This window comes from Rissa tridactyla, chromosome Z (assembly GCF_028500815.1).
Source record: "Rissa tridactyla isolate bRisTri1 chromosome Z, bRisTri1.patW.cur.20221130, whole genome shotgun sequence".
Classification (NCBI taxonomy): Eukaryota; Metazoa; Chordata; class Aves; order Charadriiformes; family Laridae; genus Rissa; species Rissa tridactyla.
This window is the reverse complement of record NC_071497.1, coordinates 55,868,598-55,895,513: the sequence shown is the minus strand read 5'-3', so window position 1 is coordinate 55,895,513 and position 26,916 is coordinate 55,868,598. Positions and strand designations below refer to the sequence as shown.

The window sequence follows — 26,916 nt, the reverse complement described above, 5'->3', positions numbered from 1 at the left end:
TTTTTAAAAATTTTAAACTGAATTGGTTTTATTCACATGCATTTCTTTGCAGATTTCACTCACTGACTTTGTTACACTCATTCACTCATGTTGACATACTCGTCTGCCCCGAGGTGTCCCAACAGTCTGGCTAGGATTAGTTGTTGAGGTATCGCAGACAAGGGAACACTGACTTTCGATTCTCACCACAGATTTCAGTTTCTCCTTGACTGTGATGATTCCCCATGATTTCTGCCGTCTTATTGCTCAGGCCACGTTAAGTTCTGTGGTGCCTTTGCTGCTTCTGTGCTGTTGCCTTCGATGTGTTGTGGCCTGGATGCAGTCAGCGCTCTGCCTGACACCTGCCTAATTCTTGCTTCATTGGTGTTCTTTGGATTTACAGCTGCTCTATTTATTAAGACTTGCTCCACACACACCATTTTTAAAGCCTCATCTGTCGTTTCGTCTGGTGCCTTTATACGCTCATGCTGTCATTTGCACAGCATGCGTAACACTCTAGCGTTGCCTCTACTTTGCCCAATGCTGTGTCCAGAATAGAAGATTGAATGTTAAATAGGGAAGTGACAATTGCAAGGGAAGTGACAATTGCATAAGTATATGTTAAGACTTAGGAGGTGGGACGTACTATGGTTTATAATGTAAGACAAATATGTATCCTAAAACACGAGTCAAGGAAACTTAGATTTTTTTTTCAAGAAAGGCTATCTTCTAATAAAGCCACCTATTAGTGTACTTCTAAAATATGAGTGATTTCCTTTAGTTTGTCAAGTTACTCTATGAATAACAGACATTGATCTTAGTAAGAATTGTCTAAGGTACCTGAGGGGGAAAGACATACATTTGGTTGCGTATATTTATGTTTATAATTACTTTTTTTTAATGTCTGAACTATTTATTTGCTTATTGCTTTCTCTCATTACATAACTCTCGAAACAGCAATATTTTAATGAAGTATGAGTCATTTCACTGTCTTTGCCTCTACTAAGTTTCTGTCTGAATTGTATTAAAAATCCAGGACATGCCTGGTGTCCATATGCTGACATCAGAAGCATCGCAATTGTTAGGCACTGGAAATGTGGGAGGGTGTTCTAATACCTACACAGGCTATCTTTAAGGTAGCATCAGAGGCAGGTTTGATTTTGAGTGGGGAATACTGTATTTGGCTTATAAAAAGCCTGTTTACAGCTGTGATTTTAAAAAATGCTTAATAGTTATTTAAATTTAATATCAGGTGTTTTTCTACATAAATTAAAAATTGCCTTCAAATTGTATTGTGGGATAATACATTTAGGCAATAGGCAATATAATACCTTTATATGTGTCAAGTCCCTTTTTCTCTAAACAGCTCCAGCGATCGATTTAAAATGATATTGACAGAATCACCTTGTAACTTCCATAGCCATTAAAAAAATAATGGCTTAACCTAAAAAGTCTGTCAAAAATAAGGATATGAATTAAATAATCAGTTCTAAAATTAAGATGCAAATATTAAATATTTATAAAAATACACTGCTGGGTTTTGTGAAATTCCTGACATATATTAAAAACAGCTTATCTTGTGGATGTATCTGACATTTTCAGCAGAAGTTATCACACAACTGTATGATATTAAGACAGAGTATTGTGACTGAGAATAGAGAGATGGTGTTCAGCTAGCCAAAGATTCATGAATTGAAATTGTGTAGTTTAAAATATCAATAAGTAAGTCTTTTTACCTGTGATAAAGTATCACATATTTAAAAATCGGTAAAAATAATTAGTAAGTAAATTTATTAAATAGCCAGATAGGTAAATTAGTAGTAAATTATTAGTTTAATATTTGAATTTCATAGTCTTGTGGGAATTTTAAACCGAGGCACATAAAAGCACATACAAGTATACGATGTGATAAGCTTTTCAAGAAGGTATAGTAAGCCGAAGTTCCTAATTTCTTTCACTGTACAGGTTGTATGCTATTGTAAAACTACTATGCTTTAAAAGGGAGTTTTTAATCCTTTGTAGTGAAATGTTAAAAGAACTTCTGAAATTTTCCTTTTGCTCATGAGTATTTATCTTAAAAAGCAGCATTCCTGAGCATTGTTTTCTTCCTGCTGCAAATGATTACATAGATGCACATTATATTTATGGTATCAATAATGTCCCAAATGTGATTCTGAGAATTGCAAGAAAGATAAGTACAAAAACTATTCTTGCAGCATCTTTGGTTAGTAAATCAGGTACTCAGTGCAAGTGATAATGGTGATTCTTAGGTCTTATCTAACAAGACAAGAATCTTATAGAATCATAGAATTGTTTTGGTTGGAAGAGACCTTTAAGATCATTGAGTCCAACCATTAACCTAACACTTCCAAGTCTACCACTAAACCAGGTCCCTCAGCACACCATGTACACGTCTTTTAAATACCTCCGGGGATGGTGATTCATCCCCTTCCCTGGGCAGCCTGTTCCAACACTTGATAACCGTTTCAGTGAAGAATTTTTTCCTAATACCCATCATAAACCTCCTGTGGTGAAAATGTTTCCTCTTGTCCTACCGTCTACACTTTTAAAAAGAAAAATAGAGATGAAACCTTTTCATGTCTATGAGCAAGTGGGGAGAGGGTGCTTTTTGGTCATTCAGCAAAGCAGATTTTGAAGTATACAGAAGTAACAGTGGATGGGCTGTGTGAAACTAAAAGTTGCGATGTTATTTTTCAGTAGTGGGTTTCAGGGAAATATGGTATGACTTGCATACTAATGTTGAAAAGCGGCACCAGCTTTTCACTAGAACATTTTAAAATGTTCCAATTGTATGATTTTTCCTGATTATTATTAAACTGCAAATTTTTATATTCTTACACACACTGTGCTTTTTGTTGGATGTTGTTTTGTTAGTGATGTCTATGTTGTAGGAATCAACAGTATATAAAAGTTCTTTTGACATGTGAGCTTTCACCAAGAACAAGCAAAACACTAAACTTTAACGATTTTTATACACTGGGTAATTTTAGAGGTATGCTATAAAAATTCTTCTATTTTCTGACACTTTTTTTCTGCCTTGTGTTTCATCACTAGAGTTTTGTGCTTATATGTTTATTAATGTACACCTCTGACCAGGAAGATTCATAGTATAATATGAACATAGTCAATAAAATAGTATATCATATTCACAGTAAATGCAGTTTCTGTGCATAAATAGAAATCTTTTTACAAAGGGTAAATAGATTCCAAGATTTAAAGTTGACCCACTCAGTTAATTGTATTAGCAGACAAAGCCTGCTGTACTCTGAGATAAAGTCCGTAAGTAATCTTTCTTTCCCTAGCTTTTCTCTTGCAGTGTTTCATTATGGATGCCTTATACCTGTGGCATGAGTAAACCCCAGTGTTGTTCTCCTGTATAAGATGAACTCTTAATTACTCCACTGTGTGATAGAGCTCATTATAAGATACGAGAACTGGCTGGATAAGAGAGGATTTCTTCAGTCTGTGTTGGGACTTACACCCACTGGAGACAAATTTATACTCTGTGGCTATGTTTGCTTTTAGAAAATGAGACAATCGTAATCATGATTGTAAACACTGTAGCTCAGCTGGGGCTTACTCCTGAAAATCATTTCTAGGTCAGATGCTTAGTTCAGGCAGCCTTTAAATATCTCTTTCTAAATAGTGAGTTTTAAAAAGTTTAGAAATACATTTCCCACAACTAAGAAAAGAATATGTTTTTTTTTTTTTTAAATTAAATAAAATGTAAAAAAAACAAAAAACAAACATTTGAGAGACTGTATTTTTTAATCTATTTCAGTTACGGCTCCATTATTTTGCTGTTTTGATTCCCACTCGCAACAAGGTGACCTTTTCATAGTTTGCACTTATTACACTTCTGCATTTCCTGAAGAAATGTGGGCCAAAATGTTACTATTTTCAAGAAGAGAATCACAAAAGGGAGCAGATTAGAAACTTGTTTTCCTGTTTGCATAGTAGACCTTCAACTCCATGTTGTAAGTTTTTGTATACAAGTCTCCAGGTATTGTTCTCTTTCCTCTGAAGGATTTAGGCTGTTTAAATACAGAGATTGTTTCAGTATAGAACAGGCCTGGAAAGCAAGATTACCTCAACTTTTTATTGAGACATCAGCTGTCATGCCTTTTTGAGCCATGACCGCAATTGGTGCCTGACAGTGCTATCTCCTTCCCCCCGCCAAGGCAAGAATGCTCAGAGGTGTCTCTTTGTTCTCCTTTTTGCTATTAGAAATTTTTAATTTTAATATGGCATGTGAAAGGCTGGAAGATGAAGTTAAAACATGCATCTCTACTTTGACTTCAAGAGCACATGTCATGTCAAGAGGACGATGATACGAACTTCATGAGTCTAAGCTGTTAGAAGCATGCAGAAGAGTCTGATTATCTTACAGAGAAATGCATTGGGAAGGTATCCCCTACTCTGGCCACTGTGAAGATGGCGAATAAACTTGCATGCGTAGGTGTTTGGATTTCTTGCCCTTCCTTTGTCAGCACTCCCCGTGCCGCTCTCTTGAATTTGGAGGTTGTAGAAGACCTTTCTTAGTGTTCCAAGTCATTTTAGAGTCTTTCCTAGATGTTGCAGCTCCATGCAAAATTCTTCTCAGTTCCAGGGTTCATATTTGGTTTCTTCTCCTAAAAGGGGAAGGAGTGACTCACAGTACAGAATACTTACCATGTTAAAACTTCTGAAAATTGTTCTCTTTTGGCAGTTTCTTTAAAGTAAGCATTATAGTGGCTTCTTCCTTTCAAGATAGTGGCATAATATAGGTGGGGAGAAAATTTCTTCTCTGATTTTTTTTCTATTCAGAACATCAGATTTTAAAGCTTTTCATTAACTCCAGATTTTTGTCTTTTGTGTATGGATTTCGTTACCACATTAACCTGAGATGCAATGGTGTGACCGTGTTTGGAACTTCCGTTTATATCAATAAGGCATTTTTCCTGTGTGGAAATTAGATGCATATAAATTAATCTTAAAGACTATATTGCCTTTCTTTGAGGACTGTGTTTACATCTTTTGTAGTTCAGCACTATAAAGCATGATAGCAGTAATAAGATCAGCACTACAAAACAAAGCCTTATCTAGCGTTTAGGGTTTTTTTTGAGCTTTTCTGATTAACAGTGTAGGATACTTTCTTAAACTAAGATCTGTTACTATATACTGCTAAACAATGTTTAACCTATTTAACCATTTTTTAATGTCGTCATGCAGTTTAAAATTCTAGTAGCAGGGCTAGTTATATTCCTAGTGTTGTTTGTGGATAATAAAGTGGTATATGTTCTATTGACTGTGAATTTGATTTATTTCTAATTGTCAGACAATCTTTAAAGTGGCTGACAGGCAATCTTCCTTATGCCTTATTTTAATGTTTCCATTCTAAGATATAGCTGTAACCTTCTTTTAAATGTCTTCAAATACTCTTAAACAATGTGCTTCTAATTACTTAAAAGTAAGATTTGTGGAAGAAAATTGTTAAAGCAAATGTAATTTCACATTTATTATCCAAAGAGAAGTTCAGTGCCACATGGCAGTAATTAATGACAGAAATGTTACTATTGAAACACAGTGCATTAAGTAGAGATTTTTTGTTTTGTTGCTTTCTTGTATATAAATGGGAAGCATATGGGTTTTTTCCTGCTGCGTTTATTTATGTAACCTTTATTTTATTTCATAAGGGATGCATTTAGATATTTGATGGAGGACAATCAAACAAAGATCTTTTAAATTGGATCCTGACAGCGGTTATATGCTATTTTTTATGTCATTATCATTTACAATGATAGGCTTATTTCAAGTAAACTAGTGAGCAACATCTTCCCCCTCCCCACCCCAAAATAAGCTAAAAACCTGGTTTGTCTCTGTGCATCAGCTAATCTAATGAAATACTAAGACTTGGCTCTCTTTATGTTGTCCTTTCAAACCATGCTTTTGTCAGTGTTAGCATAGAACTTGTAAAAATACATGAGTCTTGGGTAAGTGGTCTTTGGAGATTTATGTGTCTGTATGAACACAGTCTGAGGTCTGATGTGCCAGTGCACCAACAAATTCAAAAGGAGCACGAAGGCGTTCAGCACCTTCTGGAGTTGCTGAGAATTTAGCTGGATCAAACGCTAATTGCATTTTAATGTTCTTTCTCTAACAGTCTTATACATCACTGTTGGATGTTCCAGCAGTGTGATCTGAAAATCAAATGGTCGTCTTTAAGCTTACACAAGCTGCTTTATAAGCTACTAAAACTAAACTACTTCGAAAGTAATTTAAACTAGCTATTGAAGCCGAACTTCATTTTGGAAGGTGTTTACGTTAATAACTTGGACTTGTTCACACACTTATTTGAAAACAGTAGTTAAAATAGTATAAATTGAAAAATAAAATCATTAAATGCGAATAGTTTTGAGTAGTGTTGTTATTCATACCTAGAGCTTCTGATTTATTTTTCCCCCCTCTCTTGAGTGAACATTACAGCATCTAAATTTCTGCCAGATCCTATAGGCTTGTGTAGCTCTAGGAGTAGATGATGTTTCAGTGTCAGTGGTATCCTTAAGCGGCTAGACTGCTGGAGTCAATCCTGAAGATTGATTTAGCTGTAGAGGATGTAATATATATTGGTGACAGACAATGGAGCTTTTTAAGAGTTTGCAACAAGGAAAGCTGCAGAAAATAGATATTCTTAAGTTCTCTCTAACCAGTTCTGCGTTTCCTTTCTCTGAACATTTCTGTAGATAAAACTATACCATCATAGTAACTGTTCCCAAACTTTATTTGTTTTCCTTAGTTTTGAAAACTGTTTTTAAAACCTGTTTTTCCCCAAATCATCTCAATTTTTAGATTCAAAAGTTGATAAAAGCTGATGATGTATTACTATATCCACATTGTTAAGATATATCCACTATTAAAATTGACATAATGGATCATATCCTGAAACTTGTGTGTTTTATCCCACTTTCCCATGTTACAAGGAATCCTGGGAGACTTTGCCAAGTGAAGATTTTTTTTTTTTTACATAAAGAGTCCTTGGATGATGTGGAGCCGCTGCAGTAGACTGGTGACCCTGTGTTTCACCCTCAGTAAGACAGGTGTGGCAAGGGACCAGAGACTCTCCATTTTGGAGGTTCCAATCAGTGAAGAGCTCTATGAAGCTGTGTTGTAACAGGCAGAAAAACAGCCTGAAGGGTACAGCATTTTTTTTATTATTCTGCAGCTGGCCTCCAGCTAGAAACAAAAGAAAGGGAAAAGCACAGGAAATAGTGGTAAGTGGAAGCCACTTAATCTCCTGATTTCCTCAGAATCTTTCAAGCATAGAGTAGAATCTGGGCCAGTGCATTAGCACTGGTTTATATTTATCTGCATAAAATTTCATGATTATCTGATTATTTTTACAACTTCACTGTTCAATGTTACAGTATAAGAAATATATACCTTCTGCATCTTACTGGACGGAATGCCAGATGAGCTTGCATAAGCTTTATTCTGAGCACACAGGAATTTATGGGAGTTAAATGGTTAGAAGGTAAAGCAGGCTTCATTATAAGTAAAAGATGCCTAAATATACATATACACAAAGTAACTCTGCTAGAGAAAAATTCATTCGGTTGCGAAGGAAAAATTTAAAATCAGGGTACACCAGGCATCCCTTTACATTTATCAATAGTGTGGCTCCTTGCCTTGTTGCATTACAGGTGAAACTGACCTTCAGGTGTAATGCCATTAGGTAGTATCTGAAGGCATTGTGGGTTTTGTAGAGGTAGCTGGGCCATTGTTCCCAAAGGTAACATTTTGTTCAGCTTTTCTGCTCTCCTCTTTGGTTTCTGCTCTGGGATTAGGTGATCTCCTTCCCACAGTAGGGTCATAAGGCAAGAGGGTGAGTTTTAAGCATTTACATGTGTCAATTACAAAGATTGAAAGATATAAATTGAATAATACAAGAAATGAGCTAAAACTCAGGTAAATACAGAAAGAAGATCATAAGCCTGATTTTATCTGTTCCCATGTTAAAGAGAGCAAGTTGCAGGAGATAGCCTTTAGTGAATTGGGGAAGATGAGCTAGATATACTGGATCAAACGCGGGCCTGATTTAAACTGGAGTACCAGGGAAGTCAAGAAATACAGTTGTGAAAAGGTCGTATATGCCCCATTTTTTGTAGCACCAGAGGACAGCCTTCTTTTCTTTTAGTAAGTAGGATTAATTGGCATCTTTAAATTCTATTTAATTTTTAAAAAGCCTTTACAACTTTCCTTTGTTAAGTAGCTCAAGCTGTGGTTTTAGTCCTTTCTGTTAAACTCAGCAATTTTTGAGTAGAGAACGCGTATCTGTTATGAAGTATATGAAAAACATCTTTTTCACTGAAAGAAGAAAATTGGAACTTGTCAGCTTAATTTGATGACCTTCACTTTTCTGTTTATTTCTTAGTTTTTGTTTATTAAGTAATACTGAATGTGGGCAATATAAATAATTTCTTTACTATGCTGAAAATATTGTAATTAAAATATTGCAGGCTGGATTAGTCTCTGCTCTTACCTTATCAATGGATTAATGCAATGACTTACATTCCGTACCAAGAGGAGTATTTGCAATACTTATTTAGTCCATCCATTGTTCTAAACTTTTAATTCTGTCCTTTGGCTGTAAATAGTTTTGTGTATTTATTAAACCATTTAAAAAAAAATCACTTTGGTATCTTATTTGTTTAAAAAAAATAAAAGCTTGTTGCTCTGTGGAGTTGAAGAGATAATCAAGAATGGGATTTGCTGCTACAAATTCTTGTTTTCTCCCCCAGTTTGACAATGAAAATAGCATTTTAAGTGTTCAGTGTTGGTTGGTATGCATCAACACATGCAATATTTAACAAATTAACTCTGAATAGTGAGAAAATACGGAATACTTGAATCTGGTCAAACATTGGTTTTTACTTACACTAATATCTTCTGATGTTGGTACAAGGCAAGCTTACCATCTTTCCTTCTTCTGTGCTTTACTTTTGTAGTTTTGTTCGTTTTCTACCCTTGTATGACAAAAGCATATCTAAGATTCTGCTTGTAAGGAATCCCCAGATTTCTCATTTTTCTCTTTTCTTTAAATCTGTGTTTCAAGTTAGCTTTCCGATTCAAATTTCATTTTATATTCTCCCTCCAATCTTTTTTTTTTTTCCTTGTTTTAGGGCTTACTATTTTGACTAATTGCTACTGGAATATAACTGGACTGACTTTAGCCATCCTTGGTGTGTACAGCTAAGCTAGTTGCCACAGATTCTTGTAATGTCATCAGAGAGAAACAGGCATTTGCAGATTGCACTTTCTTTAGCAAGAGACCTTAGGCATGAGTTTAAGACATGAACTGGCATGCTAAATTCCACTGACTATATTTACAAGTTTGCCACTGGCTGCAAATGTAGTTTAGGGTGACCATATTCAACATAGGAGTTTATATTTAATCTTAAGATTGTTATTCCATGACTTCTATGATTCTTTTTTGAAATGCCATGGAACACATATGCCTCAAACTGTTTTGTTCTGGTATTGCGAAAGATTCGAGAAATATTAACTTGTTTGTCAACAACAAACATTTTCGGCAGGATTGTCACAGACGCGTATCTGAGTATCTTTATCTTTTAGGACGCTTCTCAGAAAATAATAGATTTTAGTCTACTGTCTGTATATTAAGGCTTTTTTTTTCCCCCATACCTCATGCACTAATATAAACAGTCCTGTTTTTCTCTACTATGTGTCTTACCTCTGGTATACTTGGTAAAACCCTTTTTTCAGGTGTTGCTCAGTGTTATGTTCTAGTTTCTAACAGTACTTATGTGTGTGCTTTACAAAACGTGATTTGCTGTGTATTCGAGTTCTTTCTTCCATACTCAGACTTTTATGGTCTTTAAGACTGTTGGACACTTGCTGAGAATCCAGCTTGGCTTTCAGTGTTCTAGAAATACGAAACAAATTGGTCTGTGAAAATAATGCATTATAGCACACTTTCTAACACTGGCTCTTGAAAGAGAGACTGGTGCACAGCAAATGTCAACACTGATTAAAAACTTTCTTTACTGTGTTTTAAGAAACGTACGTATGTTCTTTTTTTTTTAGATAGTAGATAGAAAGCGGATTCCCATCTGTTTCTGTTTGTCATGGCCAAATGTACAAAAATCTGTTTGGACTGATGGTACTTGCTCATCCGGACTAAAATGAGTCAAATGTTCCATTTATGAATTACAATGTATAAAATGATATAATTTCACAGTACTCTTCAGGAGGCTTATTGCAAGGTACGGTTGGTAGGTGCTAAAAGGCAACTTGTTGCATACATTTCATTAGGGAAACTACTGTGAGGAAAAAAACGTTCGTCCAATTATTTTTCTCAATACTAAGCGGGTCTGTTTCTTTGCTGTTCCATCTCACAGTAGTGATGATTAGCATGAACAGTAACTGCATGTGCCTGATACTCTTTAGCTCAGGCTTTTAAGGGGAGTGAGGATAATGACTTTGGCACTTACTCTTTATTTATAATGCTTTGAAAACACATGTGTGAAAGCTGCCTGGCGCATAGTTGCTTAGGAGCATGGTGCCCTGGCTAATGCATTCAGGAGTTTCCTCATAGATATGACTACAAAAGTATTACTGCTCTTTATGGTACATGCAGCCTACTAGATTTTCTTTTTTAATTTATCTTACTATTTTGCCAAAAGCTCATTTCATATTTTCCCTTTGGAGTCTTGTCTGTGCTAGCGTGTTTACTCTAAAATTTCCAACCAGTGTTATCACTGGTTCAGCTGTACAGCTGGCAGGAGCAGTGAGAGCTGCAGCATACACAAGGTGCTGAAAGCTTTTGGCAACTTTGCCTTTTTGCTTTCTAAATCTGCTATGAGCAAAGTTTGTACAATGGAAATTTGCCTCTGTCACTGCGTACATCACTGTATCTTCTGGTGGGTGCAGGCTGGTAGTAATAAGAATAGGAAAATTCTTTAATAAAATGTTGGTGTAAAAATAGCGTGGGTTTTCTGCATAGCTGTTGGAGCTCAGTGATAATCCTTCTGTGGCCTATGTCATGGTTGCCAAGGAGGATTGGATGCAGCTTCTTCCATAGCTTTCAACAATGCACTTGTCAACAGTGCTTAATTGGATAAGGAGATAGTTGAAGAGTCAAGTGAGGCAGTGCGTCTCAAAACAGGTGTGAGCTGAGTTCTGTTGAACAAGTTTTCTATTATGTTTAAGAAAAAGAAGACAGTCATTTTTTAAAAGCATTTTTTAAGGGGAGAAGCTGTAAAAGCCCTGTGCTTTGCGTAATAAAAAGCTACCTCTTGAGAGAGGAGAGCTTGTAGAATTATCACAAATTGTATGATCATCAGAAAACTACTGATTTTATGGAAAAGCAAACAAACCTGATATTGTAGCTTTTTAGGATGTGTAAGTGATTGTAGTTGTGGAAAACTACAGTTGGAACCCACTCAGATTCACTGTCAAGCATTAAAAAAAGGCAAGTCCATTTAAGATGTAGCTATTTTATAAATTTAAAGGAAAGAATCCAAATAACCAAATGAGATAACAGTAAAATAAAGGGCCAAAGCATTTCATAATCCAATAATAACAGTGTTAAAAACACAGATAGTACAAATGACCAAATTTCCTAGCAATATTAATTTTACCATATCACAGAACATTTGATTTACAGAGATTTGTTCAGGCTAAATCCTTTTGCCTTGAGTCAGCTGCGTACAGACTTCACCACCCCTTTTACCAATGGAACAGATTTCTGCATGGCATGTTTTGTCTTCATTAGGTGTACTGTCATATAATAACAGACTTCGTGTGGGCAATAGGTCAATGTGGTTTTGAAAACCTACTTTGCCTCTTGCAGGATAAAATAGTGAACTGCCTGCTGCAATCTTGGAAAGCTTTTCCATTTTCTTGGGAATTGTAAGATTGTGGTCTTACTAAGAATTTTAACGCTACGTATGCCACACTTAAAAATATTTTATTCACAAGTAAAATCACTTCCTCACAGTATTATTAGGTGTGAGGGGAAACAGTACAGTGCCTTTGTCCATGTATAATTTATTTCCCTGTTTTCAACCTACCCCATTGTCATGGGTTAGCCTTGGCTAAGGGACAAATGCCCACTCGGCCGCTCGCTCTCCCTTCTGAGAGAGATCACTTACCTACCACTTACCTACTACTGTTGTGGGCAAAACAGACTCACCTAGTGGAAAAATAATTTAAGTTATCGCCAGTTTAAATAGATTGGGATAGTGAAAAACAGACAGACATTTAAAAAAACCCTCCTTTTCTCCCCTCTTTATGAGGCTTAACTTTACTATTCAGTCCTGACTCGTCTACCCTCTGCTTGCCTGAGTTGCACGGGGGATAGGGGTTTATGGTCAGTACACAGGGATTTTCTCTCTGTCACTCCTTCCTTCTCTCTCTCTTTCTTCCCCTCTCCAATGTGGGCTATCCCACAGGCCGCAGTTCCTTCAGGAGACATCCAGCCCTCTGTCATGGGCTCTCCACTGGCTGCAGGGAAATATCTGCTGCCATGGAGCACCTTCTTCCCTCCTTCTTCTCTGACCTTGCTGTTTCCTCTCCTGTTTCTCACTCTGGTTTTTGTTCCCTTCTTCTCTGACTGGTGTTTTTCCCCTTTCATAAGTATGTTTTCACAGAGGCACCACCATTTTGGCTGAGGGACTCAGCCATGCCCTGTGGTGGGTTGGTTGGAGGCAGCTGGAACGGGCCATGTGTGGCATGGGGTAGCCCCATCCCCACCTCGCAGAAGCCACCCTGCAGCCCCCCCAAATAACACCTTGCCATGGGCACCTAGTACAGTAATTTACACTGTTTAGACAGTGTTCAGTTTCTGCTTTCATTCTACTTTTAATCTTAAAACAAAGGTTCCTCATCTAGGAATTGTTAAGAAATTACATTTTCATGAAGATGATTTATTTAGTGCTATATATCCAGTTGTTGTTGTGCTTCAAAATCCCTGCATCTGTGATTTGGAATTTTGCTGTATTATGCTGCTGCTGAGACTCAGATAAGCTTGAACCCTTGGAGAATTCACTGTTATTTGAATCGTAGTGGCTTTGCTAATCTCTTTGCTATATTTCATTTTGGAATCTGTCTTTTCTTAAATGCCTCAGTCACATTTACATTGAAAAATGTTACATTACAGCTATGCTGCTTTTGGCTTTGGGTCTTATACTGCGGATTCAAGATATGCCTTTCTGTCCATAGGGACAAATGCAGTATAACTGCAATTCTCTGGATATCGTAGCTGATTATTAAGGCACAGCATATTCTGTGGGAAAAACAGTGTTGCTTTATGGACTGACTTCTTCTGTAGCGAGGTTTGAGGCGTGGAGTGCATTAAATTTGACCAGCATTGGCTTGCAGCACGTGTCAAACTGCAAAATGAAAGCTAATCATAACCTGTGCTAGCACATGTGCACTTATTTAAGTGATAGTCTGTTTCTGTAATTTTGAAATGTCTGATAAAAGAAAGTACTTGTTTTCTGGTAACCGCGAATAGCTGTGCTGGTTTCTAACTAGTGTTAAATCTTAAGGTATGTTGTCTCTTTTTCCCCCAACCCCACCCCCTTTTTTTTTCTTTTTAGCCTGTGCTTGTGCATGAAGGCTAGTACAGGCGTCTTAACATAAGCTGCTATTGTACCTTCTTTTTCCTGTATAATCACGCTAAAGTTTCTGGTTTATGTTACAAAAAAAATCGTTTATATGAAAGTAGTAAGTGTTTTGGTATTAATTGCAATCTTGGGCAACACCTTTTGTAACTTATTTCCAATTGACCTGTCTTCAGATTCAGTGGTGAGGGAAGGAACAGTAATATATATATATATATTTTGGGCTTTTTCCCCTTATATGCTTTCTAATTATTACCCAGGTCTGTTTGATTTGGCTTTCAAAATCACTGTGCACTTAAAAAGACTCATGAGCCCTGTGCATAAAATTGCTGTTACTGAGGTCACTGTGCCACAGGAAAAATGTTAAATCTAATTTTTGTTTGTATTTTGCTGTCAGAAATTTTTTAAGGGAGTCTGGGCTTTCCTTGTAAAACATCTCTGGCTGTACACAAAAGATGTTCAGATTCAGACCCCATGCTTTTTAGAAAGATACGGTGAATTGTTGGGTTTGAGAAATCTGGTTTATGATAGCTGTTTATTTTCCAGAAACCTGTTCAGTAGATTTTGTGAAGCTGGAGGCAAAAGTAAGTGCTGTGTATGAAGATTATAGTTGGAGAAAAGGTCTGTTTTGTTTTGTTTTGTTTTGTTTTCTTCTTTTGGACATGTCCTGGCTTTTGTTCTTATTTTCACTTAAAACAAACTTCTGATTCAGTCAGTTGCAACCAATGGCTCTTTTGAGCCTCATGTCATCATCGCAGGGCTGCAGAATACATTCAGAACATCCTCATGCTCTCGTACGCATCTGTAGTTGTTGTTAAAATGGTACTGCTTCAGTTCAGTCATGCTGATAGAAGTCCCATGCATGAATAACTTTCCTTGGGCAATTGGAGAGGATTGCAAGCTGCCTGGAGGTCTGTGCAAGCCCTCTGGGGTAGCTGAGGTATCTTGGGGCATCTTTACCCCTGTGTAGTAGAGAGAGGTATGCAGTAGTTTTGTACTGTGTCTTTTTGCTGAATTCCATTGTATTACCACTTTCTCTCCCTCAGCCACGGTTGCATTCTTACCCTAAATTTTTTCCTCCCATTTACAGACTAGTCTGTTTGCATAGATTCTGTCTGGAGAGTGAATGCAGAGGGCATCTGCTGTGCCATCTCCGCCAACACGCTGCTGCCTCTTTGCTGAGGCCTCACAGTAGGTCAAACGTACAGCGTGCTGTAAATCCAGTCATCAGCTGCCACAATACGTTCAGGTTTCCATGAGAATAGGGATATAACACTACCAGAAATTGCACATAATGAATCATTCACCCTTTCATGGAATTTTGTATTTGAATGTGGATGCTATTAATGATAGCTCTTCCCTTCACACAGTCTGTTTTTTCTTACACAAATATGTTAGTTTTTAAGTAGCAAGGGGCTGCGTTGCTCTGAATAGTCATGAAGTTTAATGAGGAATAAGAAAGCTTAAATACATCTGGGAAAACTACTTTATCAATAGGCAGCCTGCTTATGGTGTATTACTAAAGATTTAATTTGAGTAAAAGTATCAGACTAAATAGTCATTAAAAATGTGAGCAAATTATAAGTGCAGTAATATTGCATATAAAAAATGGAGACATGAGAATAGTAAGTATTGCATATAGGAGAAAAGATCGTATTTCTTTGCACTCTAGCTTACCGTAACTTCACTCAAATGCCTGTTAACCAGTACATTTAAGCAGCTGAAATTTCCTCATGTTCAGCACTGATAGGTTTTAAATTAGTTCAGGAGAAACCCACAATCCTGTTGCTCAGAGGTCAAGTGTTTTAACTAGGCCTGCTGAGCTATCTTGTTTAGTGATTTTTTGGTGATCTGACATGTTATCAGTGTTATGGGAAAAGTATTTCCTACTTCCTCCTCCCAGAAGAATATGCAACTCTTTAACCTTATGGACTGGTTAAACAGTCATTCTTCGATTTTTACCTCTGAGTACAGTCTCTTTCATTTGTCCTCTCTTGCTAACTGGTGGCATTTGTAAAATTAAATGCATATCATAACAAAAGAGTTTCAAAATTCGCCATCTGTAATCACTGATGAGGAAAATTTCCTGGCTTTTAAACCAGTGGAAGTTATCCTTTTCAGTGTATGTCTATTGTTTTCAGTCACTGGTATAAGCCTGGCATGCAAAGATCTGTAGATGGAGTTGTCAATTATTTTTCATGTTTCATAGGATCATAGAATAATTCGGGGCCCTGGCTCCACTGTCAGGCTGTCCTCTTGGGGAAAAAAGGCTCCTCCTTGGCTCCAGTCTGCACCTCCTGTATTTCTGTTAATGCCCACTGTCTCTCACCCTCCTGTGTTCCACCACTCTGGCTCTGTTCTCTTGGTAACCTCACAGGTACTGGGGAGCTGCTTTTGGTTCCCCCCGAAACCACCTCAGCCATTCTCCAGGCTAAATAAGCTCATCTCACCCAGCCTCCTTGTGCTCTTGTCCCTCACTGCCTCAACGAACCCCTGCTGAACTCCTTTTTATCTACATTTTTCAGACGGAGGGAACCGGACACAGTATCTAGGTGTGGTCTGGTGAGTGCTGAGCAGAAGGTGATAGTCACTTCCCTTAACCTGCTGGCTACCCTACTGTTCATAGAACTCAAGGTGGTGCTGACCCTTGTTGACACCAAGGTGTGTGGCTGGCTTGCACTCTGATTGCTGCTTGCAAGGACCCCCAGAGTCTTCTCTACTGAGCTACACCCCAGCCTGTGTCATTGCCAGGGGTTCTGCCTTCCCGGCGTTGCAATTGCACATTTGTGAGGACAAACTAAATTTCATTAGGCTCCTGTAAGCCCATTCCTTCTACCTGCCCATGTCTTTCTGAACATCAGCGCAGCCCTTGCATATTAACTGGTCCCCCAGCTTGGTGTCATCTGCGAGCTTGACAGCATACTCCATCACCTCCTTGGGGTCACTGATAGAAATATTTGTCAGGTTCTTGGATAGAATCTTGCAGTGCTCTGCTTGTTTCTGGTCTCCAAGTAGACCATGATCCACTAAACACAGTTCTTCTGGCCTGTCCATCTGATGAGTGTTTTACCTATCTAGTTCTCCATTCTCCCAGACCATAAGGTCTAAACTTGGATGCAAGAGTGTTGTGGGAGACAGTGTTGAAAGCCTTGCTAAAATTGAGGTGAATGCCATCCACTGACAAGCACAAGTCTGGTCATTTTATCAGAGAAGGCAATCAAGTTGTTCAGGCATGATTTGCCCTTGGTGCCCGGAAGTGTATTCCAAGATGACTCATTTAATGGTTTTTCCCTGAGACCGAAGACGGCCAGCTGGTCTGCAGTTTTTGGACTACCCTTTTGGCCTGCTTTTGAAGATGTGTGCAATGTTTGCTGTTGTCCAGTCACCAGTCCTTTCCCCTGTCACCTCCATGACATTTCAAAGATGACAGAAAGCAGTTTTACTGTGATACTGGACAGTTCTTTGGATGCAGCCCATCAGCGGGACGGGTTGAGTTTTGGCAGCAATTCCTGACTCAGCTCTCATCCACTGCTGGTAGTTCATCTCCTTGTGTTCTTATCACTAAGCATGGAAGGTGGAGCAGTGAAGACTGCAGCAAAGAAAGCGCCTCAGCCTTGTTTGTGCCTCCTGTCGCTACGTCACTCTCTCCGTTGAGCAATGAGAGCATGCTCAGCCTTTTATTAGTAGAGCCATGGTAGAAGTTCTTCTTGTTGACATTTGATATCCCTTACAAGTGTCAACTCTAGATGACCTTTGGTTCTCCTAACACTATGCCTAAAGTTCCTCTTTTGTAGGCTTGCTCTGCCTCCATCTTCCATATGCTGCTTTGTTGCATTGGAGCTTAGTCTAGAGTTATGGTTTAGCCGAGCCAGTTCCTGCTACATTTAAATATTCTGGTTTTCCTGAGTGTCAGGATGAACCATTCATGGACTTAGAGGTTGTTTTCCTTAAGTGTATACCAACTTTCCTGAAGTCTTTTATCCTCTGGAGCTGTCCCCTTTGGGATCCCATCTACCAGTTACTTCAGTGAGCTGAAATCTGCTCACCTGAAGTCTGTGTCCTGTGCTGTGCTAATTTCCTTTCTCAGTCCTTATGAAAGGAAATATGTTAACAGAGAAGATATGTAAAAAGTAAACATAATATATTTTAAAAAAGACTTGAAGTCCAAAGCAGAGCATATCTCATACTCTGTTACTGATAGTAGAATTCCGGTTACATGGTGCACCAGGATATTTATTTGGCTAGTAAGTTATGGCTGTAGGGCATCTATTTTGTGAGTTGTTTTCTTATGTAATATTTTTCACTGATCAGCGCAGTTTGTTAATTGATACTTTTCAGTAACAATGAAGAAGGTGACTGTTCAGCGATGGTCTTAAACACAGGGCTTGATTTGATGTATTTGAAATAGTCATGAGACCTGTTTTCTGTATTGTAAGTGTTACTTGAGTAAAGGTTCATGACATCCTACTAAAAAAATAAAAATAAAAATCGGTCTTCCAAAATGAAGTGAATGGTGTGGTTGGTTTTGTATGTGGGGTTTTTTTGAGGGGGCAGGGGAGGGGTAGGGGTCAGACGTGATGATGGTTGTTTTGTTTTGTTTGGCCCGTGGCTTAAACCTGGAGCAGTAAAGCATGCTATGTACCATGTTGTATTTTTCCAATCTGTGTGATAACTATCAAACCTTAACAGCCTCCATTAAGAGTGTTGCCGTGCCCCTACAAAACTAGATGAATGGAATATAAGATTTGTAATATGTAGCAGATAGACAAATGCTGCACGTTGACAACGCTACCTCTATTTATTGCCAGTATTTCATAATATATGTACAAACTATGCCGTTATTGCACACTGATATTAGGAAAAATGTCATTCTTCCATGTTTGAGTAGGTGATCAACTTTTATTACATGTTCAATAATATCTGTTTATTTTCCCGTATTATAGATGACAGAGTTACAAATACCATTAGGAGCGATTAAAAAAATAATTGTATTCTCTGAGCAGCACCATTTACTTTCACTGCATATGTAAGATGACACATTCCTCGATCAAACTGCAGAGGAAGCTATTTTGTCATGTGTATATGCTTAGGTTCCTTTGGGTGATGGCCCGATAAGCACTGATGATTTCCTGAAACAGAAAATATTACCTGGAAATTTCTAAGTGACTTTAAATAAGTCTGAGCATTCAAGGGTGGAAGGAAGTACGAATGAATGTCTTTGGTGTATGCTTTTTAATCTGTCTTCCATGTGCCTGTCTTCCCTTTTCTAAGAACAGTTTTATAGTTGGAGTTTAAATGAGTTCCTAGCCATACTGTCTGTAAAGCTGGGTACCTTTGCATATAGTGGTGATTAACAAAAGATTCTGCTGCCAGTCACGACCAAGTCACAATTACACTCAACTGTTTTCTGAATCTTTTAATAGTTACAAAACTGGACCATGAAAGCCAAGGAGAATCGAAATCTCCATAATGAGAATTTTGCTATAGGGTGGTAGCATTTCCTTTTGCAGTTTTTTCTGAGATACTGTAAAGAAGGCCAAATTGAATATGACTTTTAAAAACAGTGAATTGTAATTTACCTTTTATTTTATGTTCTGTTTCAGTACAAATTACATAGTGTCTGTTTTTTCTATAGCATGGTTACTTGTCCGATTCGTAACAATTCTCAGTAATGTTTGTATCCCTTGGTGCAGGTTACCCCAATTTGTCATTTTCTTCTATAAACAGGACCCTGGATTAAAGTAATGTGATATTGTAGGTGAGTTTTTTAAGAAAGTATATTGGTTCTAGTATATTAGAATGCATTGTCATCTTTTAAATCAATAAATAGTTAATTGCTGTGGACTAGAAAGGACCATTCAGGACAGACAGAAAGTATTCTTGACGTTGTTGAGAATGTTTAAAGACACATGACCTTTACTCTCTGTTTTTTTTTCAAATCTTGATTTCATTTCAAAATTGCTGTCAAAGTTCTGTGGAGACAAATAATTGATCTGTAGAGGGGTTAATAAAAATAGTAATAATCCAGACCTGGAAGCAAGGTAAATATTAAAGTCTTCCCGTCACCTGTAACTGGTAACTTTCATAATGTATGTCACCCAGTCAATGGTAGTGCTGTGTATGTTGTGCACCTGCACCTCATGGTGCTTTTTACATGAAGAGAGAAGAAAGTGTTTTGAATACAGCGCGTGGTTTGTGTTTGAACTGAGTGCTGTGGAATGTGCAGAGCAGCTCGGTACCAGCGTGTGAGACCCGGTCTTGCAGCAAGGAGGAGATTGCCCCGTGACTGTGTTGGAAATGTGCTGCATACGCAATATTGTAATTCAATAGCAAGTCTGTTAAAGAAGCTATCATGAGGCTATCATTACGGTTAAATAACTAAACCTCCCAGTTGTCAGGATAAAAAACAATGCGCATATTTTAATTGAGAAAGCATTTCTTCCAAGCCTAGCTGTAATGATGTATTTGCTTGTAATGGCTTGGAGAGGTTAATTCAGACAATTGAAATAGTTAAAAAAAGTATTGTTGTTTGGAAAATGTTTGAGAATTATTCACAGAAGACCAGGCAGATATAGAGACTGAGACTGCACACATGATCTGAGGCAATTGGGCTCAGCTTGTGGAAGACAAATATCCGTGGACAATTTTCATTGTTTAAACATTGTTTTTCATTCAAAGTTATCTGTTCCTTTAAGATTAAAACCTTCTTTGGTTTAGAAGAGCTGTGAAGAGCTGTATTAATTACTGGTCACAGCTTCTGAAACAGACTTGCAGACAGGCCTACTTAGTTATAGCACATAGTTTGAGCCCAGTTACAGATTTAAGCATTGTCTCCTCTTCTGGCTAGCAGGCTGTGAGAATCATGAACTTTCAGGATGCATCAGAGGTAAAGTCCTGTTAAGTCAAGCAGAAAAATCTGAGGCAGATTCCTTTGCCCATAATTATTATAAGTCTACTCTCTGTTTCTCATTTTATTCAAATGTAAAATAGTTGCTACTTTTCCAAGTTTGGAGAAACTTCTGTTTCCCAGAAACCTAGAAATGCTACTTGAGCAACTAAAATTTTTTGAGTAACAGGACTGCAGGCAAAGTCGTCTGGAAGGGCAGGAAACCTTGAACACAAGTGTTCAAGCTACGAATTAATCTGGGCCTAAGAGGGTGTGGAGTGGTGGTAGTGGGACTGCCTCGTTGGTAATTTTTTTTACTGTTTGATATCATGGATATTTTAAAATGATTATTAGAAACCGTAGCCTTTTACTTGAGAAAGAGATGCTTTTTACTTAATTGTTGCAACTGCGCAATCCTGTCACATCCCTAGTTTGTGTATCTTCTCAAATGCGGGGAAAAACATCCCTTAGTCCTAAGTGATATTGTTGCATTAATTGGAGAGTGCTGTGGCACAGCTTCTGGTGGACATATGCTAGCCACCACAGTGTCAAATACTTCCATTTCATTTGCTTGTTTGGTGGTTTAAAAAGATGGTCCTCAGGGTATGAGCAACAGGAACGGCTGCTGGCAGCTGGGACCTTGTCACTTAGAAATGATGAAGTACCACCAAGACCCTGGGCCTACTTAGTTGATAAGTGTGAGAACCCTTATCAGCTCACCCTTATTCTCACCCTTAAGTGAGAAGGATGTTATTGAATAAAAGAAATGCAATTGTAGATAATACCAGTAACAACTTTTTTTTTGTTTTTGTCCTAGCAATATGGAAGTATCACTACCCTTGTAGAAGACCGTAGTAACTAACCATCTGAGGACTATAGTTACCACCTGAAAGACTATGCTATTTTGATCATTTCTGTTCAAGAAAGATTGATTCAAAAAGTTGTTGAAAAGGGAGGATTCTCATTTGAAAGCAAATTAAGAAAGCTTTGTTCATTGACTGGAGCCGAGTTGAATAGATAGCACAGGCACAGAAGTGGGATTGATTTTTTCAGTTCTTAATATTAGAGTAAGCAGCCTCGTGGGTTAAAATGGGGGAAGAAGACATGTGGTGTAGGTGTAATTCTGTGGACATAACTGAAACTGCAAAAGCATGTGACAGGAATGAATAGGCTTATTTTTTCCCAGAGACGAATGCTGAATTCCAGAGCCAGGAGGACAAGAAAGGGCAAAAAAATGAACTTCTTGCACAATAGAAACAGCTGTGTGGATTCTGCTTCCATTTTGTCATTAGAACCATGTGGGTTTACTTCCTTTAAACTGGAATATTGCTTGTTATGATCTCCAGAAATGGCACAGTAATAAAATCTCAAACTGCTTAAAAGCTGTCCTTAATAAAATTAGGAAAAGTAACTAGTGTGTCTTTAAATAGATGGCTTTTAGTACTTACAGTATACTGCTTGGTATCTTGTTTTCTTTATTTTTCCATTTTCCCCTATAATCAGCATGAAAGAAGTGAACATTGTAAGGAAATAATCCTCATGATCCAGACCTTTTTTGGTATGTACCTAGCAAAAGACAATAGTTGTGGAAATTTCTGTGGTAATTGCAGGCCTCTTCTTAGGTGATTTTTTTCATTCCACTTAATACTATATGAAGAATGTGAACTTTTGGGAGAGCTTTTTACCAGTTCTCTTTACTGCCATTGATGTCTTCCTTAAGAATGTTATCCTTGAAAAAGAAGACATAGCATACAATAAGTCCATCACAGTTCCTTCTGTGTTTGTTTGTAATCAACAGTGAAGAAGTTGGAAGTGGTCATTTTGCCTTTTTAGAGTATAAAGGGTAGAAGATGTGATGTGTAATGAGTACATGTTTTTCAGAAAAATGATATTAAGAAGACATGCATCTCATTTTAGAAAGGTCGTCTTGCCACTGTTTTTTCCTGTAACACAAACATTTCACATATGCTTCTGATAAATTTGGATAAAAACCCCAATGTTTCTGTCCTGGGTTGCAATCTTGATTTATGATTTCCTTTAACTTAAATTTTCTTCTGTTTGTGTCCCTCTTGAAAACAATTTGCTTTCCCCTTAAACTACTGATACTCACAAAGCTTCTGATTCAGCAGGGCATGATGCATCCTCAGCTTCCATTTAAGTCAACAGAAGCTGAAGAAATTATATTTTCTCAGAAAGTAGATAATCTTAGAGGCAACTTATCAAATAATATAATTCACAGTTCCTCTATCTTCCCTCATGTGATTTTGTGATCGTACAAGTCTTGAGTTTAAATTACTAGTTCTTTTCCAGTAGGGTTGGTTACTTGATGTTCTTTTCAACTGTAAAGTTCTCCTTTTTGTGTCACGTCCTTCCCAGCGGCAGGTTTAGCGTTCACTGCATGTGTCTATTAAGCATTAATTCTTTAACTGTATTTTAGTGAGAGAGAGCAATATGGTATGTTCCGGTGTAAGAATCTTAATTCCTACACAAACATATGGCATAGAATTATCTACTTAAAGATGGAACAATTTGATAATAATTTGGTAGAGTGACATCTGCACAATAAAATAAGATGCTGATCACACTGGAAAAGTAAACGCAAAAGTTTTATACTAACTATTCTGACATCATCAGAAAGCCATTATCATTCCTCCATGGAATGTTAAAATTTAATGATCTAATTTGGTCTTATCACATGCAATATAAATAAAAAATAACCCTATTAAGTATTCAGAGACCCGTGCTGAACAAAAAACTTTTAAGTGCTATTTTCTAGAATTTCGACTTAAAGCACTTACATATGTTTAACAGGGAATAAGGAAAAAAACATTAGGAGAAAAATAAGAATTCTTAGTAGTTTCCATCCTTTACTGAAGATGTTTACATATTCTGTCCTATTCTCTGTATAGTTTAATTTCTTGTCCTGTTGGTCCTGCTGTCAAGATATTTAATTTAACATCAGTCTTTACTTTTTGGGAAAAACCATGTTAACACAAGGACATAATTACAACTTTTGCCTGAATAAATGAGGGTGATGATTCTTTGAGGGCAATATGAAGTTTGTTCATGTTAGAATGCCAGGCCCAAACTTACAGAGAAAGCTCCTACAATTCAGAACATACAGTTGTATTACCTAAACTCATGAAGGTCTGCAAGGAAGCATCACTCTATTTTTTGAATGCACATGACTGACCATTGAGATAGTAGGTCTTTTTTAAACTTTGCAACTGAGGATTTCACCTCCATCATCAATTCTTCAAAATGGAATGGAAATACCCAGAAATTTGGAGACTGTTGAAATTAAACTCAATTCTATTTGTAGAGTTGAGATACTTAATTAGAATTGTTATAGAATGTAAGTTATTATTTTCTTTAATTAAAATATTGGTAGCCTTTTAGATATGCAGCAAGCAAGGAAAAGATCTATTAAAAATTATGAAAATGGGTAACAAATTCTGCTGCTTTAAGTTGGGGTACTACATTAAGGTAGTTCTCTTTGATAGAAATTATTTAATTATCTGATTACACAGAGAGAAAACTTACTTCTTTAGTGCAAGTCTTTAAGGGTAGAGTAGGCCTTGAGTTGATCACAGTATTTCAGTTTTGCAATACTGAATCTATATAACGTTTATTTAATAGAATTAGAGTAGTCAATAGTATTTCATATTGATTGTTTTTTCTCTTCTTTTAAACCTAGTTTTCTCACTTCAGTTCACTCTGTCAAACAGCCAAGAATATTGGCTTTTGCACTGCTTAATGGAGAGCTACTGGTATTTGCCTTTTTTTTTCCTGTTTTTTTTTTTCATGAAGAACATATTTATGAATGTAGAACGTATTTAAGTAGGTGTTCTTCTTAACAGTTAATAGATCATAATAAGAAGGCAGTTTTCAAGGCATAAACAAGAGAACTGCATATGGTGATTTCCTTTTAAGTGTCTATATTTCCAGCCTTTTTTTTTTGGTGTCACTGTATAAAACAAACAGATGTGGTTTTTTTTGAAACCAGAAATACAGTTGGCCAGAATGAGGTTGAATTATCTTAGATTGGTCTTTACTGCCTGCCAGCCTATGGAAGTGATACCAGCTTTTATTATGATAGATTTTGGGCTAGCTGCAAGTGGGGATAGAACATCTTCTAGAAATGTGTGGGACTGTTGGAAGTTAATGCAGAAATCTCATTCACTCTTCAGATATGTTCTGTCTGAGTAATAGACTATAGCTGAAAAAGCAACCAGGGTATCATACAGGACCATTTGTTCGGTCTTATCAATTCTCTCTCTGCCAAATACAAACCTCATGTAAAGGCTTCTCAGAGGAAAAGTCATGTAACACAATATTCCTTGGCAGGAAATGCAAACAAGATATTTCTATGAAGTTGAAGCCTTTAAATGTCAATAGGAGTTTTATTTATTTAATCTGGAATAAATGCATTTTTAAAAAATGGACTAAAAATCAGTAAAGGAATGCATTTTATGGTTTTAAATAAGAACAATAGTAATGTGAACCCCATGCATAAAGTCTTGTGTCTCTGATTAAACCAAATATTCTTTAGGATATGACAGCATCAGAAATGCAGTATTTAGGTTTTTATGCTCACACAAAATTCTTAGTTAAAAATATTAATATTTAATATCCTAGATGAGCTGATTATGAAGAGCTGAATCTGATTACCTGATTGTGTTGAGAACGTCAAACTGCTACTTGTAAATGAACTAGTTATGCTAAATTTTGAGCCCAATCCACTGGAAGCTAACCGTATTTTTCTTTTGCCCATAGAAGCTTCATTAGTTTGTATTAGACTATGACTACAGAAATTCTTTATCTCTGTCCTGGTTTCAGCTGTGATAGAGTTGATTTTCTTTCTAGTAGTTGCTGTGTTTTCAGATTTGGTATGAAAGGAATATCAATAATCCATGTTGTTTTAGTTGTTGCTATGTGATGTTTACACTATTCGAGGACTTTTTTCAGCTTCCCATAGAAGCTGAGAAGAAGCATAGATAGAAAAATGGAATGGCCAAAGGAATATTTCATACCACAGATGTCATGCTTGGTATATAAATGGGGGTTGGCTGGGGGTGGGGAATCTGTGATCACTGGTCGGGATGGGCTGGGCAACCAGTTCACCGGGTGGTAAGAGTGATTTATGTTGTATTACTTTATCTTTTATGTTCTTTTACCATTATTATTGTTATTTTCCTTTTTCTGTTATTCTATTAAACTGTCTTTATCCCAACCCACGAGTTTTTTTCCCCTTCCCTTTCCCCTTCTTTTCTCCCTCTTCTCCCTGCCCTTCTTGGGGCGAAAAGGGAAAACTGTGAGTGGCTGCGTGGTCCTAGCTGACGGCTGGGGTTAAACCACGACACTCTCCCTGCCGTTGTGGGAAAATACCACCTATTCATTTGGCAGAAAAATTCAATGAGCAGTGCATCATATTGTCGCTCTCTCACAAGCAGAATCCTGATCTTTTGTGAAAACGTAAGGAACAACTGGCTGATGGCAATTCTGATTACTTTAGATAGTAATTATTGAAAAAGGCATATAGATCTTAAATGATCCTTTTATCTATTACAGCCACCCAAAATGGATAACGATAAAATGACACATATTCTTTATTGCGTTCTGTTGAATGAAAAAGAGAAAAGGAAAAAGCCTAAACTAAGCATACTGTTTGATGAGAGCAAAGTCATCTTAACACTGTGATGCCTTTTGAATCTACTTGCTACAAACGATCAGCATTTGGTAACTTTTTAGCAAGTTCCTCCTAACTGCATCATAACCCTCACTGAAGAAGTTTGTAAGCCTTCCGTCTTCACTTACACAGCGTTTTGCCCTACCCATGTTAGAAAAATGTTTTAAAAAGTTTGTCAGTTAGCACACATTTAGTTGTATGCAGACTTAAAATACTGAAGCATAGTAAAGAGGTTTTAGTTTAAGCACACTTGGCATGTCAAGAATCGTGCATAACTACTTACTGATGAAGACAAAACTGTTTTGAACACACTTCTTCAGAGTGTCCTAATGCCAAGGAGTTCTTGTGGCATAGCATATAAGTTGGTATAAACAGGTTAATAATGCAGTCACCTAGCCAAGAAAGTGATTATAACATTTACGCTTTGCAACCACACAGATCTCTGGTTGTACTACCTTCCCAGCTTCAGAGGGTGGCTGGAGGATCTTGTGTGGATGTATGAGTGTGGGAGACAGACCGTGGCTGTATGTGGCTGGCTGTTCTTTTACACAGCTGTACAGGTTTAGGTTCTGAACTTCTTTTAGTGTCCAGTACTATAAGGTAATAATGCTCTGCAACACCAAACTTTTTCATTCTGTGTTTGGGCAGCAAAACGCAGACCTATCTAACGCTTCACAATGTGAATCTCAGAATAACATAAGAAAAATTGTTTTTTC

At 37.2% G+C, this 26,916-nt stretch overlaps 1 protein-coding gene across 12 annotated transcripts in view; it reads left to right on the top strand.

Moving 5' to 3' along the window:
• Positions 1-26,916, top strand: part of KDM4C (lysine demethylase 4C) — a 273,236-nt gene that overhangs the window by 102,640 nt on the left and 143,680 nt on the right. Inside the window, exon 9 of one of the 12 annotated variants that reach the window (XM_054186220.1) lies at positions 4,228-12,671. The exons of 10 other annotated variants lie outside the window; for them this stretch is intronic. In XM_054186220.1, coding sequence (XP_054042195.1) covers positions 4,228-4,296 — 69 coding nt within the window. In that variant the 3' untranslated portion in view covers positions 4,297-12,671. Of the gene's footprint in view, positions 1-2,874; positions 4,194-4,227; positions 12,672-26,916 lie in introns of those variants that run through there. One more of the 12 variants, XM_054186227.1, reaches the window with a different exon arrangement.